The 19014-nt window shown below is 39.7% G+C and overlaps 1 protein-coding gene across 8 annotated transcripts in view; it reads left to right on the top strand.

The window, feature by feature from the left end:
• Positions 1 to 1186: 1186 nt before the first annotated feature.
• The window catches only part of TGFBR3 (transforming growth factor beta receptor 3), a 129860-nt gene continuing 112032 nt past the window's right edge, over positions 1187 to 19014 (top strand). For 2 of the 8 annotated variants that reach the window (XM_035332819.1, XM_035332812.1), the window contains exons 1-2: positions 4208 to 4432; positions 18602 to 18775. In XM_035332819.1, the coding sequence (XP_035188710.1) occupies positions 18715 to 18775 (61 nt within the window). In that variant the 5' untranslated portion in view covers positions 4208 to 4432; positions 18602 to 18714. Of the gene's footprint in view, positions 1209 to 4207; positions 4433 to 4474; positions 4615 to 4867; positions 5020 to 6122; positions 6146 to 11964; positions 12094 to 18601; positions 18776 to 19014 lie in introns of those variants that run through there. The other 6 variants (XM_035332815.1, XM_035332816.1, XM_035332817.1 and 3 more) reach the window with 6 other exon arrangements.

Genomic DNA, 19014 nt, shown 5'->3' with positions numbered 1-19014 from the left:
TGGGGCAGCAGTTTTGGAAGTAGAGCATATACTGAAAACATACTTAGCTTGTTCCACTTCAAAATGTCAATGCCTGTTTTGGTCCCCAAAATATCTTAATGTATAACATCATAAACACCTTAAATGAACAATCTCATAACCTCCTCATCCTCAAGCCCCTTTGCAAACAGACTGATAACGAAGTGTTAGCTTTATTTAATAAAACGTGTTTTATTTTTAAATTCAGATGAAATATTTTCTAATTTCATTTGGTAATTTCATTTCTAATTTCAATAGGTAGATTCTGAACATCTAGCCAGTATTATTTCAGGATGGAACTGCAGCTTAAGCAGTCTTATTTCAGGTATTTTTACTGTGCTAGATGAAATTTAATTTATAAAAGATCATGACTGCATATGTACCTGCTTGATTTTGTTCTGCTTCATTTGTGAGGCTGTCTGTACTTGAATCTCCTTCCATTTCTGTGTCGTGACCCAGTGGACTGGGACTTGCAGTCAAGTCAGATTGAGAAGACAAGAAAAAAAGAGAAACAAATCAACAAAAGATCAAAAGAGCTAAAAGAAAATATCCAGGCCACAAAACTAATACAATGTGTCAAGCTTCAGTGTTCAATTATTTTGTGCATTCTTTTTTTCTTTTACCTTAGCTGACGTAAGTTGTTAGCTCTCTAGGCAACAGCTTTGTCTTGATGTTTTTTTAGTATAGCCTGTGGCACCATGAGGATATTATATAAATAGAAAATAATAAAATAATTAGACCTTTGTATACATTAGAAGATTTTAGCTTGTGGTATTTACATCTTGGCTGCAAAGAATTCCATCCATAATATGGTCCCAAAACCACAAACATGCAGTATGCTTTTAAAGTTGAAAACGGAATACAGCAATTTGGGACCCAATACTGCAGACCATATGTGCAATTTTAGTCATACGTATACTTTCATAGTTTAAGTATTCACAGGGGTGAATATGAGTTATTTAATATGTGGGCTTTAATGTGAAAGTTTGTGTATATGTCATTCATTATTTTTTTATGACCTCTATTAAATTCTAGGTGTTTTATGATCAAATATAAAGAGAATTGTCCAGAACTAAAAAGTTTAAAGTCACCTATTGACTTCTGCCTATTTGATTAGGTTTTGGATTTGGGTCTAAACAGGCAACGTGCAGTGTGGGATCCAGCCAGAAAGAAGTGATTGAACAGTGAAGGTATGCTAGTTTCACATTTTTCTTGTTTGATCTTTTGTTGATTTTTCCCTTCTCTCATACAATCTCTTTCTTTCCTCCCTCTTCTGGTCGGTTGTGTTTGCACTTGTTAGGTTGAGGGCCTATAAATGTCTTATCAGAAAAATGTTGGAAGGAGGGTAAGGGGCATATCAGATCTGGTCAAAGTGGAGTGCTGGGTATAGGGGAGTCCGTGCAAGGCATGCAGGTAAGAGTAGGAGGCACAAAGGGGATGGTTAGTCACGCTGGAGTTTTCTTTTGATTTTTTTTTTTTCCTCCCTTTTTTATTCTGGAATCTGTGTTATTTAAATGTAGATATGTAGCATCAATTTTGAGCTCAAAGCCCATGATACCTTCCAGAATAGTGTTGTATATGACTTGACTATACTTGGAAGTTTTCCAGATTTGCTGCAGCACTTGAAATTCATTCCCTGTCTTAATCCAAAGTAACTTTCGAGTGTAGACAGGCCTAACAGTTCAGCACTAACATTTACTTAACTTTGGCAAAAGTTTCAGGTGTTCAAGGAATGCAGAATCATTCAGTAAGGAATGCAGAATTTTACCTCATTCATTTGTATTAATGAGTTATTTCCTAAGAGGCTTTTGATGGCTTAATTTTGGTAATTGAACCTTCAAATTAAAGGGTGTATAGACAAAGTCATAAAACTACCTGTAAGTAAGAGTTGGTCCTTACTAATGTCTGAGAATTATTTCTGTGATCTTGAAATACTTTGGTAGGAAAATATTTTCATACTAAGCTGCTCATTTATGGAAATAATGTGCTTTCAGAATTAGAATGTCCAAGTCAATATGGAAATCAGTATTTTGTAAAGCTGTATACCCTCTATTTCTTTTGGTGAGTGAAGTGCTTTTAAATAGTGCTGTAAACAGGTCAAGTGATCATCAAATGCCTACATACTGCAGTAACTATTTTGAATATATTTCTGCTTGTGGCAATGGATTCATCATAAGAATATGTTCATTAGCAGTAATCACATTCATTGTTGTACTAACTACAGCACGTAGTCCCTAGCTCCACATTTAGTTCCAAAGCCCCAGTCTAGCATCATTACTGAAGCCAGAGATTCTGAGTTCCATAGAACTGCAGAGATTCCCCAGGCAATAATGTTTTTGTATGGCAACATTCTGAGAACAAACTAGCTCCAATTCTGTTGTTAAACTCCAGTGTACTAAAAAATGTTAGTTTATGTGAAATTTGATTTCACAGGAAGTTGAACAGCATGGCTTTAGTTCAAAAAATAAGCTTTGGCTTACTGTAGATAACACTATGATCGTCAATAGTTTCTGCTTAAAATTATGTGCTTCAAGTTATTTGCTGAATCAGTGGTAAATGTACTAAGCATGTTGCACAGCTGAGCTCCTTGCTGGGTAGCCAATGTGTTGAGCACTCAAGAATGTGGCTGATGGCAATGCTGTTAGGCTTCTGCAAATCCAGAGTAATGTGGGATGCATCTGTATGTTCTAACTGTGATCCTGGGGTTTGGGCTGACCAAGGCTGAGGTATCTATGCAGCTTAGAACTGTAAAGATTCAGACAAAATAATATGGAATTGTATCCACTTTAATAAAGCCTGTCCCTGAAAAGGATTGGTTAGTTAGATTGGTTGTCATTTTCGTGCATTGATAGTGCCTCTTAATCAGCAGTTCTTAACTAACAGTTCTTAACCATCATCACTGATAATGGTGAAAACAATTTGGCTGTGTACAAAGAATTTGATTTTACCAAGACTTGTGTATACATTACATACACTTGAACAGTTCTGATGGCTGATCATTTGAATGAGTGTAACCTGTTTAATTTAATCTTTGCAGAATTGGGACCTAAGTGAGTTTTTAAAATAATAAAAATCACTGGTCTGCTTTAAACTTTAAATCCCATTTTTAAACAGCATTCTGGAATTTCAGGTAGCGGAGGCAAAGCAGGCACAATATGCTTTGAAATATGTGTGTTGCTTTTGGTTCTGTAGAATATTAATTTTCTTCTTTGTTGAAGGGACTTCCCCCACCTTGACATCTCTCGCAAAAATTTTGCGTCCTACATATAGGCTTAGAATGATAAGAGAGGATTATATCATGTTCCAACATGCACAACTTTTCAAATGCTTAAAAATAAATCAGAAAATGTGTAAGTGGGTTTAGGCTGCCAACAAGCAGCCCAAACGTGTATTTTACTTGTTTCTGCAAGTTTTATAAGCCTGTTCACTGATATGTTTAATGCAAACTGAATGCTTGTTATAGCAACCATTGATTTATTCACTAAAGGTCTTATGCACAGATAATGTCAACGTTTTGAGGCCCAGTCTTTGTGAGGTGCCCAACGCTTCCCAAGACTAAGCTGTTTACTGAGCCTCTTATGTGCTGAGCTGTGTGGGATCCATCCAAATGGGGAGAAATAAAAATTAAGTGTAGGTGGCAATGAATCTTTGTAGGTTGCAAATTGGCATTTTTCAAGAGTGGGCATTGTTGGAACTCTTAGTGCACTTCTTGATGAACTCATATTGCACTATAAAAAACAAACAAACAAAACCAAACACCAAAAAACGATTAGACTAGCCTATCCCTGCATGTTCTCCATAGAAATACAAGAACATTTGCTTGTTCAGGTAATAATACGATCAGGGCTCAATTTTGTGAGGGGAGCTGAGTTAAAGCTCGCGAAGTGCCAGCGGTGCCAAGCGTTAGCACCTCTGTGACAGGCCGTAAGGGGCACCAGGCCCGTGGGGCAGCACCACCCGGCCGTGGGGGCCCCGGGAGCGCCCCCTCGGGCGCACTTCTCCCCTCGCCCTTGCTGCAGGACGAAATCGCTGCGGCGGCGAGGGCAGGTTGCCGGGGCGCCCAAGTGCCACACGGGCGGCAGGGCCGCGGCGGGCGGAGGCAGCGGCGGGGCCGTGACGGCGCCGTCCCCGCCCCGCGCCCAATGGGGGCGCGGCCCCGCCTCAGCCGGCCCGGCCCGGGCCGGCCCCGCCGTGTGCGCCGCGCTGCCGCCATGGGGTTACTGGCGGGCTGGGGGCCGGCCGGGAGCCGCCTCCTCCCCCTCCTCCTCCTCCTCGCCGCCTCCTCCCGCGCACCGCGGGCCGGGCAGTAGCGGCCTCGTCGAGGGCTGCCCTCCCGTGCCGAGCCGCCCATGGCGTAGCTGCGCTGCTGCGCGCCTGCCCCCGCGGGACGCGGCGCGGATAGAGCCTCTGCGAGGTACGTGTGGCCGCCGCTACCCCGGGCCGGGCGGAGGTGCTGCCGAGGGGAACATCGGTGCCTGTCATCCCTCGGGGCCGGGGCGGCGGGGAGCGAGGGCTGACAGCACCCGTCGAGCCCCGGCAGCGCGCGCGGTGGCGGCGGGCAGGCCTGTGGGGAGGCACGCGGGAGCTCTGGAGCAGGCAAGCTGCAGGTGTCCCGAGGTAACTGGGGCGGCAGCGTGTGCTGGGCGAGGGGCCGCGGCGGTGACAGAAGGGTGCCAAGTGCAGCGCTCTGCAGGTGTCGGTGCCGCTGTGCGATTTGGGGTCACTGTACCCGCTGTGAGGCCAGCCGGTGAGATTATTAATGTAGGAGTGTTGTGTGAAGTTGGTGTTTGTGGAGGTAACACAGGCCGGTACAGTGCTGCTTCTCTACAACTTCACTGAGAAGCCGCTCCCCTGCGGGATTTATACCGCGTGCTTCGCAGTGGATGTGCTGGAGTCAGTTGACCGCGGCCTTTTGAGCACACCTCTCTTAGCAGCCCTGCAGCGTTCAAGTCAGGGGGCATCAAGTAACTTCTTGAACTTTCCTCAGTTTCAGCCATACTTGTAAGTCCAAAGCTACTGTCATTGAAGACAGGTAGTGTTGAAGATGATGTGTCTTGTACTTGTAAAATTCCAGGTGTGGTGTACGGTTACGCCTTTTCCACGTGCTGGGGATGTAACCAGGTGTAAATCTATTTACTGCAGTTCTATGAAGCTGTAGCTGTTATAGTTTAGCTGCTGTCACTTACTATTTTCTTCTCAAATGCATTATCATCATCGCAGTTCAGTTTTAATAGCAACCTCTTAACTGGGTTTGTAAAACTTTGCATTGAGTTTGGAGGAGAAAGACTTGGAAGATTAAGTGCCATTATTTTGTTCTGAGACAGAATTTTTCCTGGTTGAGTCTCTTTCCATACCAAACTAAGTATTTTGGATGATGCCCACCAGGCTGATACCAGACCCCTGCTGGGGACGGATCCCGCAGTGGATGGGGGAGCTTCCTGCTCTTGGACAGGACTTGTGGCACGAGCTGGGTTCTGCTCACAGGGACTTGCAGTCTTAGACAGGGAAGACCTTAAGACTGTGTGAATACAACTAATTCTAAAGCCATGTATCTGTCTGTTTACTGCTTTTTGCCAGGATACTTTGTTTCCTTGCAGTCCACACAGTTTTTCCCTGAACCCCAGAGACAACATAAGTTGGTAGCTGGATTTTAATTAGCACTGCACAGGTGTCCTGCCAAAGCATTTCTGAGAGTGTTAGTAAAACCTGCTTAGCAGATGCATATTCCTTCAAAGAGCTCCAGCTTAACTCAAGGAAGCTCACAGGGTTGGAATCCCAGCTGAGGAGGTGCCTGGCTGCCCGGGACACAGACCTGAGCCTACACCAGGTGCTGCAGCTGTGCTTGGGTTCCCTGCCTGGCTGGGGGAGGAAGGGAGGGCCGTGTCAGAGGGGCCAGGCTGTTGGCTTCCTTCAGTGAAGAGTCCTTTATTCTGTGACTTGCTTCCCCCAATTGTTTGCTGTACTCCAACCTTGTTAAGCTTAAAGTGACACTTCAAAATTTTTCTTCTGCCCTGCTTTTTCTCTCTCTGGGGAGGTCTTGCTTGATTTTGACACGTATTTCAACTTTGGGTGTGTGTCTAGAGCCTCATCTGGTCACAGTGTGTAATGATGTGATTCCTTTTAAAAAGTAAGTTCCAATTTTTATTTTTCTAGCATGCAAAACATCTCTTAGTACCATAGCATCTTGATGCCTACCTCTAAGAACAGTGTTTGAAGTTAATTGCTAACCAGCAGGGGGAACACAAAACGTTGTATCTGAAGTCTCTCTTCATGCCACAGCTGCAGTTTGTTAAAACTTTGCGCCCGTACTTTTGATAGTATTTGTTTAAAAGATGAGTATCAATTTAATTGAAAAAAATATATACGTTAAAATAAATACATTATTTTTTACACATGCTTATTAGTTTGCTCTAATAGGCATGTTTCCCATTCTTCTGAAAGGAATTTTGTCATAGTAGCCAGAACAAAACTTGATAAAATATGAGACGTTTATTTAAGTGAAATTTCTCCTTGAAAACATTTTATTTTTGAAAACTATATTTTGAGTAATCCTGTAAAGCTTTAGACAATGAGTTAGCTAGAATATTTTGAAAGTAGAACTGAAGTTGAGTGTCAAAAAAAGTTGTATTCTCACAAGAAACTATTCCCAGTATTTAGGGTTTCTGTAAGAGAGAATGCCTTTAGTTATTCTCCTAGGTTTTAAGAAGTCACAACCAGCTTATTTTTGTAAAGGTCAACTGACACTCCTAGTGTGGATCAATAATGATTTTTCCTTTTGGTTTATATTGGCATAACAATTGATTACTACTTTTGTTCTCAAAATAAAGGTTGATAATCCAAGATTATCTTTATGACTCACATTGATCCATATTACTTTTCAGTCTCTGAAGCCTGATGTACCCAAATGACAAATACTTAATGTATGGATATACAAACAGATTGCTGAACGCGAAGTAAAGATAGGAATTTGCAGCATGTCAGCTCTTTCCTGGTAAGAGTCAAAGAACAGGCTCTTACCCTGCAGTAAATGTGAGATACCTTGCTGCTCATACTTTGAGGGTAAGCAGTCTTCCGCTGGTGACAGGGTAAAAACATGACTGGAAGCATTTGCCATGGAGCAGCAGATTTGCCCCAAGACCACTAGTGACTGATAACAGTTGTGTATTCTCGTAGCCCTAGGTCTTAGAGCAAGTGGAGACAGTATATAGTTTCATTGAAATGAACAGTCCCAGATCACATTTACAGGAAGGGGTAAGCTCCTCTGGTTGTATACTCATTAAATGGCTATGAGGATAATTTTTTTCCTCCCCATTGTTTCAGCGACCAGGTATGTGCATGTTCCAATGGCCGCATATTCTTCTTTAGGAGCATTATCTGATGTTGCCAGACACTGAAGGTACTAAAAGGTCAATGTTAATTTCCATTGACACTGTCCCTCTTCCATCGTTTTTATTCTGATTATATCCATAGGGAATCACAGAGCTTTTATCCCCTGTACGTTTCTCTGAGATGCCGAAGTACGTAGTTTGTAAAGTCAGTGTGAGACTTCTGCTTTAATTTTATTTGGAAATAGTGCTAAATATTTTTCAAATCTGTATAACAATTCTTTTGTCTGATACCTACAATAACATTCTGTTGACATTTAAGACATGAATTATGAAGTCATAGGCAGTTTACATTAGAAAATACTCTGTAGGATACAGCTTGCAAATATCTTTGGAATCACAGTACTTTTGATCTAATTCCACAAAATATTTGTGTATTATGAATAGACATTAGTTCGAGAGTAGTAATATTTGTGGTGATGAACAGTGGTATGCTAGTTTCTAGCCATTTCATGAGTAGAAGCATGTTTTGCCATAAAAACGTACTAGCAAAGAAGCAGTGCAATTGCCCTGTTCATAACTGTGGATTCTCATTTTCATGTGTTGGCAGTAATCCAGTAGAGCAGCATTTCTTGCACTATGACAGCAATGATTAACTCTCCAATAGCCAAAATGAAACAGATTTACACAACTTGAGATATTGTTGAAAGAGGGACTTTAAAAATGCTACTTTGTCATTATATATCCCCTATCTTTTTATTTCCTCTCTGCCAAAGTACATTTTTGAAAAGAAAAAAAAAAAAAAAAACATCCTTTGTGACCCTAAGTATCCAAATGGTCAAATTAGTCAAGTTCAGCAGAGAACACTTTGTATTTTACATTGTGTATGCTATATTGATGAATTGTTTGGCTTACAAATAACAGTTTGGCAAAATACGATAGTTTATGATGTATTTATGGTGAAATAATGAATTTATTGGGGAAAATGTGAAAGTCATTAGTTCATATCCATTCTGTGAATAGTACTTTAAATTTAGCTGTAGCTGCTTATTGTTAACAAATTGAATTGCATTATATTTAATAATTCTTTTTAATGGTTCTTCTAAATTTTAACAGAGTAGTTGTCCAACTTCAGATCTTTATTTTGCTGTTGCAGCATGTTGTAAAATTCTGGGAGTCAGCTGGAAAGGCCGTCTGTTTCAAATAAGCTTAGTTCTGACCTCGCAAGAGAACTGTTTAGATTCTGGTAGAACAGCTTATCTGTAGGTCATGGGTCTGAAACAGGTTAATTATAGAGCTCACACATAGGCTGTTCTGCACAGAAGGCAGTAGGCATTGTGAGACGTAACATTAATGATTTTGAAAAAGAATGGAAATTCAATTACATTCTGATTTGATTTGTAAGCGTAGGCATTTCTGTTGGAAATCTTTATAGGTTCATTGTATGACAGAGACATTTAAGAATAAATAAATTAAAAAATCTCAGTGTATCAAGGGAGCTTCCAGTGTAGTATAGATCTGCTGACTACATGTGTTTCCTTGCCAAGAAGCAGGAGGTGGATTGTAGAACTATATATCCTCTTTTGTCTTAGATTTATAGAAGTAATTCATTAGGCTATAGCTATATTTGATGCAACATGGTTGAGAACTGTGGTAGTATTATATCAACAATGGTGTATTTGTTTTGGTTTTTGACAATGACTTGAGTGAAGCAAAATTGCGGTCTGATTTACAGAACAGCTGTTGCAGCATTTGAAAAAATAGGCTTTTTCTCATATGAAGACTATTACATTAGTGGACCAAGTCTGTCCTCCAGTCTATGCAGCTCGTGTTATGCGATGGATGAGTTCTCCCCTCCATTATTTAACCAGTGTTCCTGAATTCTTGTAGATCAGTGATTTGGTTCACTCTGAGATAAGGTGCAGTGATTTTCTTTGTGCATACAAGATGCACAAATTATTTATATGAACTTAGGGAAATAGAAGGCCACAATGAATTCCTAACTTTGTGTTCAAAGCTTTTTGCAAGCTTTATAAATAGGTGTAATAAATGATGAGGGGCAGGAAATTCTGTACAGTAAAAATTATCTGGGAGTATATGCGCTTTCTGAGCAGAGTATGCCAGCGATACATATCCTCATTGAAACGAATCCTCCCAACAGTGCTAATAAAAGATAATTTTTATGAAAAAAGTTTTGTCTCAACCTGAATGTTTCTCTGCCAGACAAATTAAATTACACTGGTTATTTGGCAGACAGTGAGGGGTTACTCCTACATAAAGAGAAGCTCCTTTTGACTCATTCTTTTAGCTGTATGGCAGTTTGAGGTCTTCCCTATTTGTGTGGGAGAAGTTTCCTATCTTACAGATGTACATCTGCAAATTTAGTGGCTGACAGCTAGCTTTTGATAAATGTGTTTAGCTTTTGTTCTTGTTTAGCAACCTGAAGAAATAATCTTTTAAACTATGTGCTTTCTAAATTATATCTTATTCTATAGAGCAAACTTCAAAACATGCTTCTTTTTTTTTTTTTTTTTTTTTTTTTTTAAAAAAAAAAATTGTTTTTTTTTTTTTTTTTTTTTTTTTTTTTTAACTCCAAAATGTGGTTTTGATGATGAATGTGGTTAGTTTCAAAGTACCTAGTAGTTAATATTTTAAGCTGTTCATTTATGACTTGTAGCATCCTACAGCTGATGGTAGTGGAGAAGGCTGATTTGTAACACTCAATCCAATTTCTCTGATCTGGGAAATGCTGGTTTTCAGTCTTCTTCAGTTTGACCACCATTCTTTTTCCTCTAGAGGCCTGCATCCTTTTATAGAAAATTTATGCTTAATGCCACACTCTTTTTTATTTATTTATTTTTTGTTATTACCCCTTGCAGTCTCTCCACAACTAATTCAGACAGTGATATGTATCTTAATGTAGTTAATATAATTTAATGTAGGCCATGGTTTCAAAACCACTTTTCTAAGTGTATAGAGATAATCTCAAGATTTGAGATCCAATGGAGATTGATTTAGCATTTTAGCTGGTAGGGAGGTTCCACCTACCACTAGTTCTAGATAAAGTTCTAAGGTTTTGCAGTTTGGTCTTGAAAAAATAACTGTATCAGGCACTCCTTGAGAGAAGGATTTGCTAAAATCTCTCACCCTGCGTGGAAGAAGCCTTGCTGAGTTGGTTACTTTCCATCCTTCTGTGACTCCTTTCCTGTGCATAGCCAAAAGGAGATGCTTCCCTAGGGTTCTATTGCTCTGGATAGGTGCATTAGAGCTGTTATCTATTTAGTTTAGGTGTATAATTAGAAACTGAGCCAAAAAAACCTTAAGATAACGAAATTTGTGTGACGTTGTTGGCTGCTACTGTGTTTGTGAAGAGTGAGATAGTCCGGTGCCAGGAAACCTATTCTGTTTCCAATTAGAAACCATAAAAAGAAATGTAATTAGGCCAAAGAAATGTATCTACGAGAATACAAAGTTGTAGAGATCTGTTTCATGTGGTTCATGATCTTCTTGTCCATTCAGAAGATTCCTGTACAGCGCTGATGTTTTTGTTTCAGGGTAAACTTTTCAGAAGCAGCAAACCCCATTTAAAAAATGTGAGCCTGGTTCCTGTTAGTTGTGGTGAGATATTGAGTTCCTCAGGAACTTGAGTTTTATTTAGGTGTATATTTTGGACTTGGATTTCTTGTGCTGGAATGAAAACTTTAGTCCCATCTTTATGTATATACAGATTCTGGATTTCACTGCTTTTTTTTGCTGCTTCCACTACCTGAAAAGGTAACAGAACATCAGGAAAACAGTATATAATATTGCCACCAGTTTTCCCTGATGACAGCAGTGAGATTTCTGTCAGAACTGCCTGAAATGTGATTATCTTTCTTTCTTTCTAGGTAGATAACTGGGGGGGGGGGGGGGGAGGCTGTGCCCATATACAGGTCCTGTTACGACTCTTTTGTGTGTGGGACACTAGACTAACCATGAGTTGCACAGAAAATATGTGACTGAAGCTGGTACGAGATTCCAGGTTGCTTGAGCCACTATAGCTCAAGCTGTACAGCATCCCAACGTTTTATTTTCTCTATTCCCTTTAGGGATGCTCTGTTGTAGGATGTCCCTGAAGGCCCTGTGTAAAAATAGAAGAGCTCTGATTCCATGCTCGAGTTACACATAGGCTGTTTGCCTTGTTAAGCTCTGTCTCGTATGCCATGTGCATTCCCTTCCGTAGATTCAGTAATCTCTAGGAATTTTAGCTTTTGTCAAAAGGGAATCTGTGCTGCAAGTCTCCTTCTTCAGGAAGAATCTTGTGTACTCCTTCCACTAAAAAACTCCTGAATGCACTTCCTTTCCTTCCACGTATTGAAACCCTCCTACATCCTGATCCTGAAAGAGGCTATTCTCTTGTTTACACTTTAAGTGAAACCTTGCCCCTGAGCCTATAAAGATTCAGCAGCATACCTCACTGTGTTTGGGGGAAGGCAAGTCCTGGGAACATACAAAAGAATGATTTTTATCCTGTTTCTTTAAACCATCTTTCACTTTTGTGCTATATTGTGCAATGATTATTCAGCTAAAACTTCCATGGTGTCTGGTTTCATGAATTTACTTTTCTGGTCTAAACTCACAGCAATTCAGGTCAGCTGATTAAAACAGTGTTGGGAAGCCAAAGAGAAAACTGGTCATGAAATGATACTGAGAATAGATACCACCATCCAAACTGGATGTTCATGCCAGCAGTGGGCAAAATATTTACCAGGTAACAAAACCAAGTTCAGTAACATGTTGCTGAAAAGGTGAAATAGTTTTGCATACTTTGTGGACTAATGTGTATGTATTTTGTGGCTTCCTGTGATTTGGCAAGCTACGTTGTAATACATTAATATGAAAATAAATAAACAAAATGTTACAAGAGTCCCGTGGAATAGAGGGGCACAATTGCTAAAGGGCATAAAACATCTTCCCTTGGCACTTGTCCAGTTCCCATAGCCTTTAACTGTGACTTGTTGAAATGTCCTATTACAAGCACAGCATCATGTGAACTGCAGAATATCAGAATTACTTTTTCCCTGGGCTTTTGATCTATCAGGATTTTTAGTTTTATTACTATTCATGTATTCTCTGAAAATGAAGCTACTTCGATGTTTCTAAAACAGAATCTATACCCTTAATAGTTTATGAATAAGTTACTGTTTTGAGTTCTGAATGGTGGAACTTTATGTATGTGCCTTGGACATAGGCATTAAAGATGCACATACGTTTTCAGTCCCATATTAATATTTGCTAACCTTATTAGTCAGCTTCTGACTTGCACGTGTGTAAATCACGCAGAATCGAGAGAGGATAAATGTCATCTAATAAAAAGGAAATCTACTGAAATGCAAATATAATGAGTGAAATTATACGTAAACTCTTCCAAAACTGTTCTAAGTTTATAGAACTGCTCATGCAGTTAACCATCTGTGAGATTTTTGTTGAGCATGGGTGCGCTTCATTACAAATGATTGTCTTTTATTACCGATGCAAGCAATGTATGTATTTACAGCATTCACATGGGGAGCCAACACGGACAAGGGGGAGAAAAACTGGTTAAATAAGCTAAATGGTTGCCATGCGTAAAACAAACAAACAAAAAGTGAAAAAGCTTTGGCTGTGAAGGCCTTCTTGGATAGCCTAGAAACTTGGGTTCACGTTGCTATGGCAAAACAACACAAAGGGACAGATCCTGCTGGCTTCACTCAAGTATCCCCATTCACTTTGGTGGGACTTCTGACGTGGTTTAGTGGAGGAAGATTTCTTGGCTCGCTTTGGCACAGAAGTGTTTGTTAGCAGTGTTGTAGAGAGCTCTGTAATCTCTGGCATCATGCATGGAAAGAAGAGAGAATTATCAGAGTCCATGTTGATAAGGAGGAGAGGAAATGGAAGTTATTCTTCAGGCAGGAAAGGAAAAGGTTAGACAAGGAGTATGACAGAGTTAAGGCAAGGGAAGAACTTGTATGGGAAAGGTAGGTGGTGATTAGAGAAACAGATGGTGACTACTGGGGAAAAGGCTTAAAGGAACAGAAAAAAAGGGGGAAAAACAAAGCATTGAGAACCCAATTTGGCAATGACTGTGGTGAATTTCTGCAGTATAGAAGCCTATAATAGGAAACAAATATCCCTAAATCTGTGGCTGTGGCATCCTGCAGGCATCTATATTGTCAGGTTGGACTTTACTTTCTCTCAGCTTCCTTGTAGGCAAACATAAATTTAACAGGAGAAGAAAAGTGTGTAAAAATTGAAGGTAAAGAGATCACTGATCTCAAGGGGAGCCACGAGTAATAGTTATTTTGCTAGAAGTACAGGAAGAGGCTGAGTAGAAAAATTCTCAAATGTTCTGCAGACACTGCTTAATCATAGTTATATTGTAGGGCTTATACTTGCTCATTTTCATGTGTAGCCCTTCAAGCACTTCTAAAGCTGAATCCTGTCCTGTTTTTTGGAGAATGTGAAACAGGCGTAGGAATAGATACAGTTCTGCTAGTGGCAAAACAGCACAGAATGTTTTCTTAGTAACAAACCATCGACAGAGCCTTAGATCCTGGTAGCACCTGCCATTGAGAACTGGGAAATCCTTAGTGGAATGGTGTTTTTTAGAGGATATAGCATGCTTTCAACTTTCAAATTCTTTGGTAATGTTGTAGCATTAGAGGTGACTTTCTAGTTCAAAGGATAGCTTTAAAAAAATCCACAAAAGACTGAGTTCTGAGGAAGACAGCAGATTTGTACAAAGAAAAATATTTCAGCTAATGAAAGGTAGAGCAGTGGCAGTAGTGAAGTGATTTGTGTTTTGTGCTTGCTGCTGCTGGCTGTTACAGTTAGATTCTTTTAAATACCACTGAATTAAGGAGCATTTGTTATCATCCAGTATAAAAAAGCTATGAGACCTGTCCTTTTGTAGTTAGTCAAGTTCATAGGCCAGTCAGTGTGTCCCAGTGTCCTGCAAAAGCATATTTTTTTTCCTTGGTTTCTAGCAAAGCTTTAATGCATCAGAATTCTGATGGATATACTTTAAACCTAATTAAAACCTCACTCATGCTTCCTCCTCTTCCTGTCCTTTCTGTCATGTGCTTCATCATATGTTTTCCCCTCTACATCCTTCCAAGTCTTCTGCCCCTACGAAAATCTCCCATTAAGGCTTTTCCTAATTTTCTCAGTTGCATTTATTCCTATTTGTGAAGTGATACTTTGCAGCGAAGCAGTCTCTTTTGTGGTGTTTAGGCCCCTTGTTTTCATCAGGACAAGTGGCCTCGACCACAGCAAACTTCAGTAAAAACAATCCCACCAGGTTATGCCTCTTGGACTACGATTCTTCAGTAACTCCAGATGCCTTTTTTTATCCCCTTTTCTTACGGCCTCCAATCATATAAAACATTGGGATTAAATCAGTGTGTTAGTAATCCTGAAGCTCTCATGACATCTCTTCCTCTTCCTCATTAAGATTTTTCGGTTACACTTTTAATATGCCCTTTCACGACCTCGGCTGCAAAAATAGCTACCCAGATATACCCCAAAGGAAAAGATGATTCTCTTGGAAGTTTCTTTTGAATCTCAAATCGACTAACAGTTATGTTTATTTCTTGGATAAATAGTTTAGGTTCCCAATGCTTTTGCACAGCTTTCTTCTCTTATTTCAAAGGAAATGTCCCCCTGTTCTGTGGACTGCTTCAACTTTTCTTAATTTGCAGGTTTCATCATATTCTTCTGGTTACCATAGGTTTCCTACTAGTTACCGTAGGTTTCACACTGAAGCAAAATATGGCATGTTTTGCACCACAAATGTTTTTTTATCACCCATTTTCTTTTTTGTTTCTCTTTGGTACTGTCTGATAATAGCAGCTTCATAGGTGACTTCTGAAGGACTGACACTGGATGAAACACCTGCATTCTGTGGATAGCAGGTGGCCAAATAGAAAAGGACTGCTCCCAAATATCAAACATGCAAGGCAAACTGATGCCCGTCTTCTTCATTAGTGTCTTTTTTGCTTTTAGATACCATCACGGAAACTGCAGACCTAGCTGTTGAGCACCTTTCCAGTCACAGGTGAAGATGATCAGGTTTTCCAAAATCCTGCAAATTGTGCACTTGGTAGCTTTATTCTTAAACTATCACATTCTGTGCTTTTTGATTTAAACTGCTTTATTTCAGAAATCTGTGTAGCGAGGAGTTCCTAAATTCATGAAAACTGCTGTCAGTTTGTCACCCTTTCACATTGCGTCTCAGTGTCTGACATTTGCTCTCCTTTTTTAAATTCTGTGAACACTTATCTACAAGCTAGTGAGCCCTTTCTTCAGAAAGCTATTCCTAATCTTCATTTAAATTATTATTATTCAGCCTTTGTGAGCTGACAGAATTGAAGAGAAGCCTAGGACTTTTGGATTGTATCCGTCAGCTCCAGGTTAAACCTTGAAAATGGTTTGGTCAGTGGGTTGTGGTAGGGTTAAAACCACTCTTTTGTTTTTTTTTGGGGAGGGAAATGTATATGCATTCTCTCCCCTTTTTTAAATCATTCTTCCAAAATCAAAGCTGAATTGAAACTTGGCATTTTAACATGCTTGGGTAGGTGGCCGATACAGTATGGGATGCTGAAATGTTCTTAGCAACGTAGCTTTATCTCCAGTTCTTTCCCTGTGCTTCCCATTTCTGCACAGCTGTGTGCCGTACAAACATGTCACTGAAGAGAGGTTTATGCTCACGGCAGTGTGATCTAAGTAATGTCTTTCATTTTCCCATTTAGTATATTACTGAGTATATGTGCTCCATTTACTCTTTTTTTTCTGGTTTCTCTTTTGTTAATTGTTGTCAAGCTGCTGATTTACAACCATTTCATCAAGTTTCAGAATGCTCATTCATTGCCTGTTTGCACTTACGACATCTTACAGGATGTTATAATTTTCTTTTATAGCTACTCTTAGCTAGAAACCTTATGATTTGCTGTATTTATCATTTTGTCTTTATGGCATCATTAAAAGTTGAGTTAGCAACCAAATACTCTCACTGAGTAGATTTAGGTTTCTCTTCATCTAGAGAAGTAGCAACAAATGATTCCAGCTCACATTTGACTTCCCAAATGATGTTCAATATCTGCCATAAATTCCATATAGCTTGCCATGTTGGCATTAAATCTGTTTGATTTGGATCTTCATGTTCAAAACTTCTGTGTTAAAGGATTGTCCAACACTTGTCAACAATTTATTATTTCCGCTTAATAAAGGTTGGCCTTAATGTACCACAAAATTCAGTGTCCCCCGTGGATCAGTATGTTTAGCTATATAACCTTACATTCTTGGGGTGTGTGTGTGTAATGAGAGGTAGCTGGGAACTCACAAAATGCTTCCAGTAGGTTCAGGATGAATAATTTTTACAAACCCTGTAAATTGTCCAAGGAAGCCATCATTTTCTGAGGTTTTTCTGTTTTGGGCTGTCTTCAGTCACTCAAGCATTGAGTGTGTCTGTGTGTGTGTTCATCCTTCTGAAGGTTTTTCCTTAAGAGTCCCAGATCATGTTTTTGTTATGCAAGGTAATAAATGTTCCTCTTCAGATTCCTTGGAATGAGCTCTGATTGGTAGAAAATAAAGGCTGTTAGGTAGAATTACAGGTGTTATCATTTGTCTAGGGGCTTCCTTCCTCCACTGCTGCTATCTAGACAGTGTTGCTAAGCTGCTGGAAGAGATGCAGGGAGGAGGAGCATCACTTCTGAAATTTCAACCTAAAATACTGTGCCCTAAAATCTGGTAGGAAACAAATGAATCCTAGGGGACACAGAGCTTGGAAGTGGACTGCGTGAAACCCCATGTTGTGATAGATGCTCAGCTCCTTCCTTGCCGCCGTGTTTCCATCCCATGAAGTGGGAGCCTGCAGAGCCGCTCCTGCGGCACCCCTGAGACGGGCCGGGTGTGCCAGGAGCTGGGTGCTGAGCTAAAGATCTGCCTGAGGCCTTGCTCCTGGCCATGGGTGCTGACAGTTTGTTCTTTCTTGGTGGGTAGCAGCTCCCTCTGCACAGGACAGGGCTGTCCCTGCAGGGTAACCCCTGGAGAAAATCTGCAGAGTGGTTTCTGGTGTTTTCCTCATAGCTGTAGGAGTGCTGCCAGCGGGTATCTTCAAGTGCTGATGCAGGCACACATTTTCCTTGTGTTGATTTCTGGCCATCCACAGCGTGGCACACACTGTGTAATCCTGGTTTGGTCCGACTGTGTATTTCATTCCATTTAATGTCAGCAAGAACCTTTTAAATGATGTTCATGTTGTCACAGTTTTAGAATGTGGTCCTGACTCGGTGTTTTTCTGTCATGTGGCTCCATGGTTGTTTGCAATGTTAGTGCTTGCTGAGGCATCATCTGTCATCTGCTGCTGCTGGTAAGGGAGTGAAATAGATGAGATTTTTATTTGATTGAATGTGATACCAACATTCTAGTTCCTTACCTACATGGTCCATGATTTCATTCTGGACAACTAAATAACAGTAGATTTAAAAAAGAAATGAAGAAGTGGAATAGGATATTGAGCGTATTATGTGCTTCCCCTTAAAGAGCTGTGGCGTGCACTGTGGATTCAGAATTTTTCACTATTTTCAAATTCTTGCAGGTATCCATTGTATTGTCATTTGTTTGTACAGCACATTTAAGGTGTTTTGTTTGTTTATTTGTTTTTTTGACCTGGAATATCAAGTCTTGAAATCTCTTAAAATATCTGAGCAGCTTTATATTTAGTGTCAAGTGATCTTGAAAAGATTTCGCAAGTCGTTATACTGAGGAATGAGTGAAATTTATCTTGTTACCTGTAAACCAGCTAGGGCACACATGAAACATCTTTGTGGTATAATAAAGGTGGCAGCAGATAAATAAATATATGAATGTCGAAGTGTCCCAGGGAGAGTTTGAATAGTTAATATAAACTTTTCTGAGGTTGAGTACCATTTCCAGGCTTCAGCAGGACTTCAGTATTAGTTGACAGAAAGGACTCTGGGTTTTCTTTTTCAAGAAGATCACAACTTACACAATGGATGATATGAAAGAGCAAGGGCCACAAAGAAGTGCTGAAGTACAGAAGAGAAAGAGTAGTAAGCCATCAATACCTGGGCAGTCTGGCAAATAAAGTGCACTCCTGTAATAGCCCTTTAAGAAAGAGAATTCTATTTCTCTTGTTATGAGAGAGATAATTTTAAATAGCTAGTAACATGTATGTAAGTTATATTTATATTAAAATTTATTTTTGTGTCTTCCTGTAGGCAATTAAAAGTCTGGAAGATTTGATTTCAAAGCATACCACATTTTTCAAAGCAAATAAATCTACATGAAGAGCTACAAGGAGAGCTGATTTGAGAAGATAGTATTTGCAAAAATGTCTTCAAGTTGTGTGACTCCAGTGTTTGCTTTGATGATTTTGTGTTTTGCAGCTGCAGGTAGGTGGCATTATGTAAATCGCATGTTCAATGTAACTTACTGTATGTATTCAGAATTATTGAACATAGTTTTTCACGTTGGAAAAATGTAGGCCACCTGAAGTTTGTATAAAACCTAGATGTAAATATAAAACTATTGTGATCATGACCACTAGTATGGCAATGTGATAAATGATGCTGTTTTCTAGAAGTTTTTTTTCAGCTGTGTTCCCTCTTAAAATCATTAAAGAACTTCAGTA

Source organism: Oxyura jamaicensis, chromosome 8, assembly GCF_011077185.1.
Source record: "Oxyura jamaicensis isolate SHBP4307 breed ruddy duck chromosome 8, BPBGC_Ojam_1.0, whole genome shotgun sequence".
Lineage (NCBI taxonomy): Eukaryota > Metazoa > Chordata > Aves > Anseriformes > Anatidae > Oxyura > Oxyura jamaicensis.
This window is presented reverse-complemented; position numbering and strand designations above follow the sequence as displayed.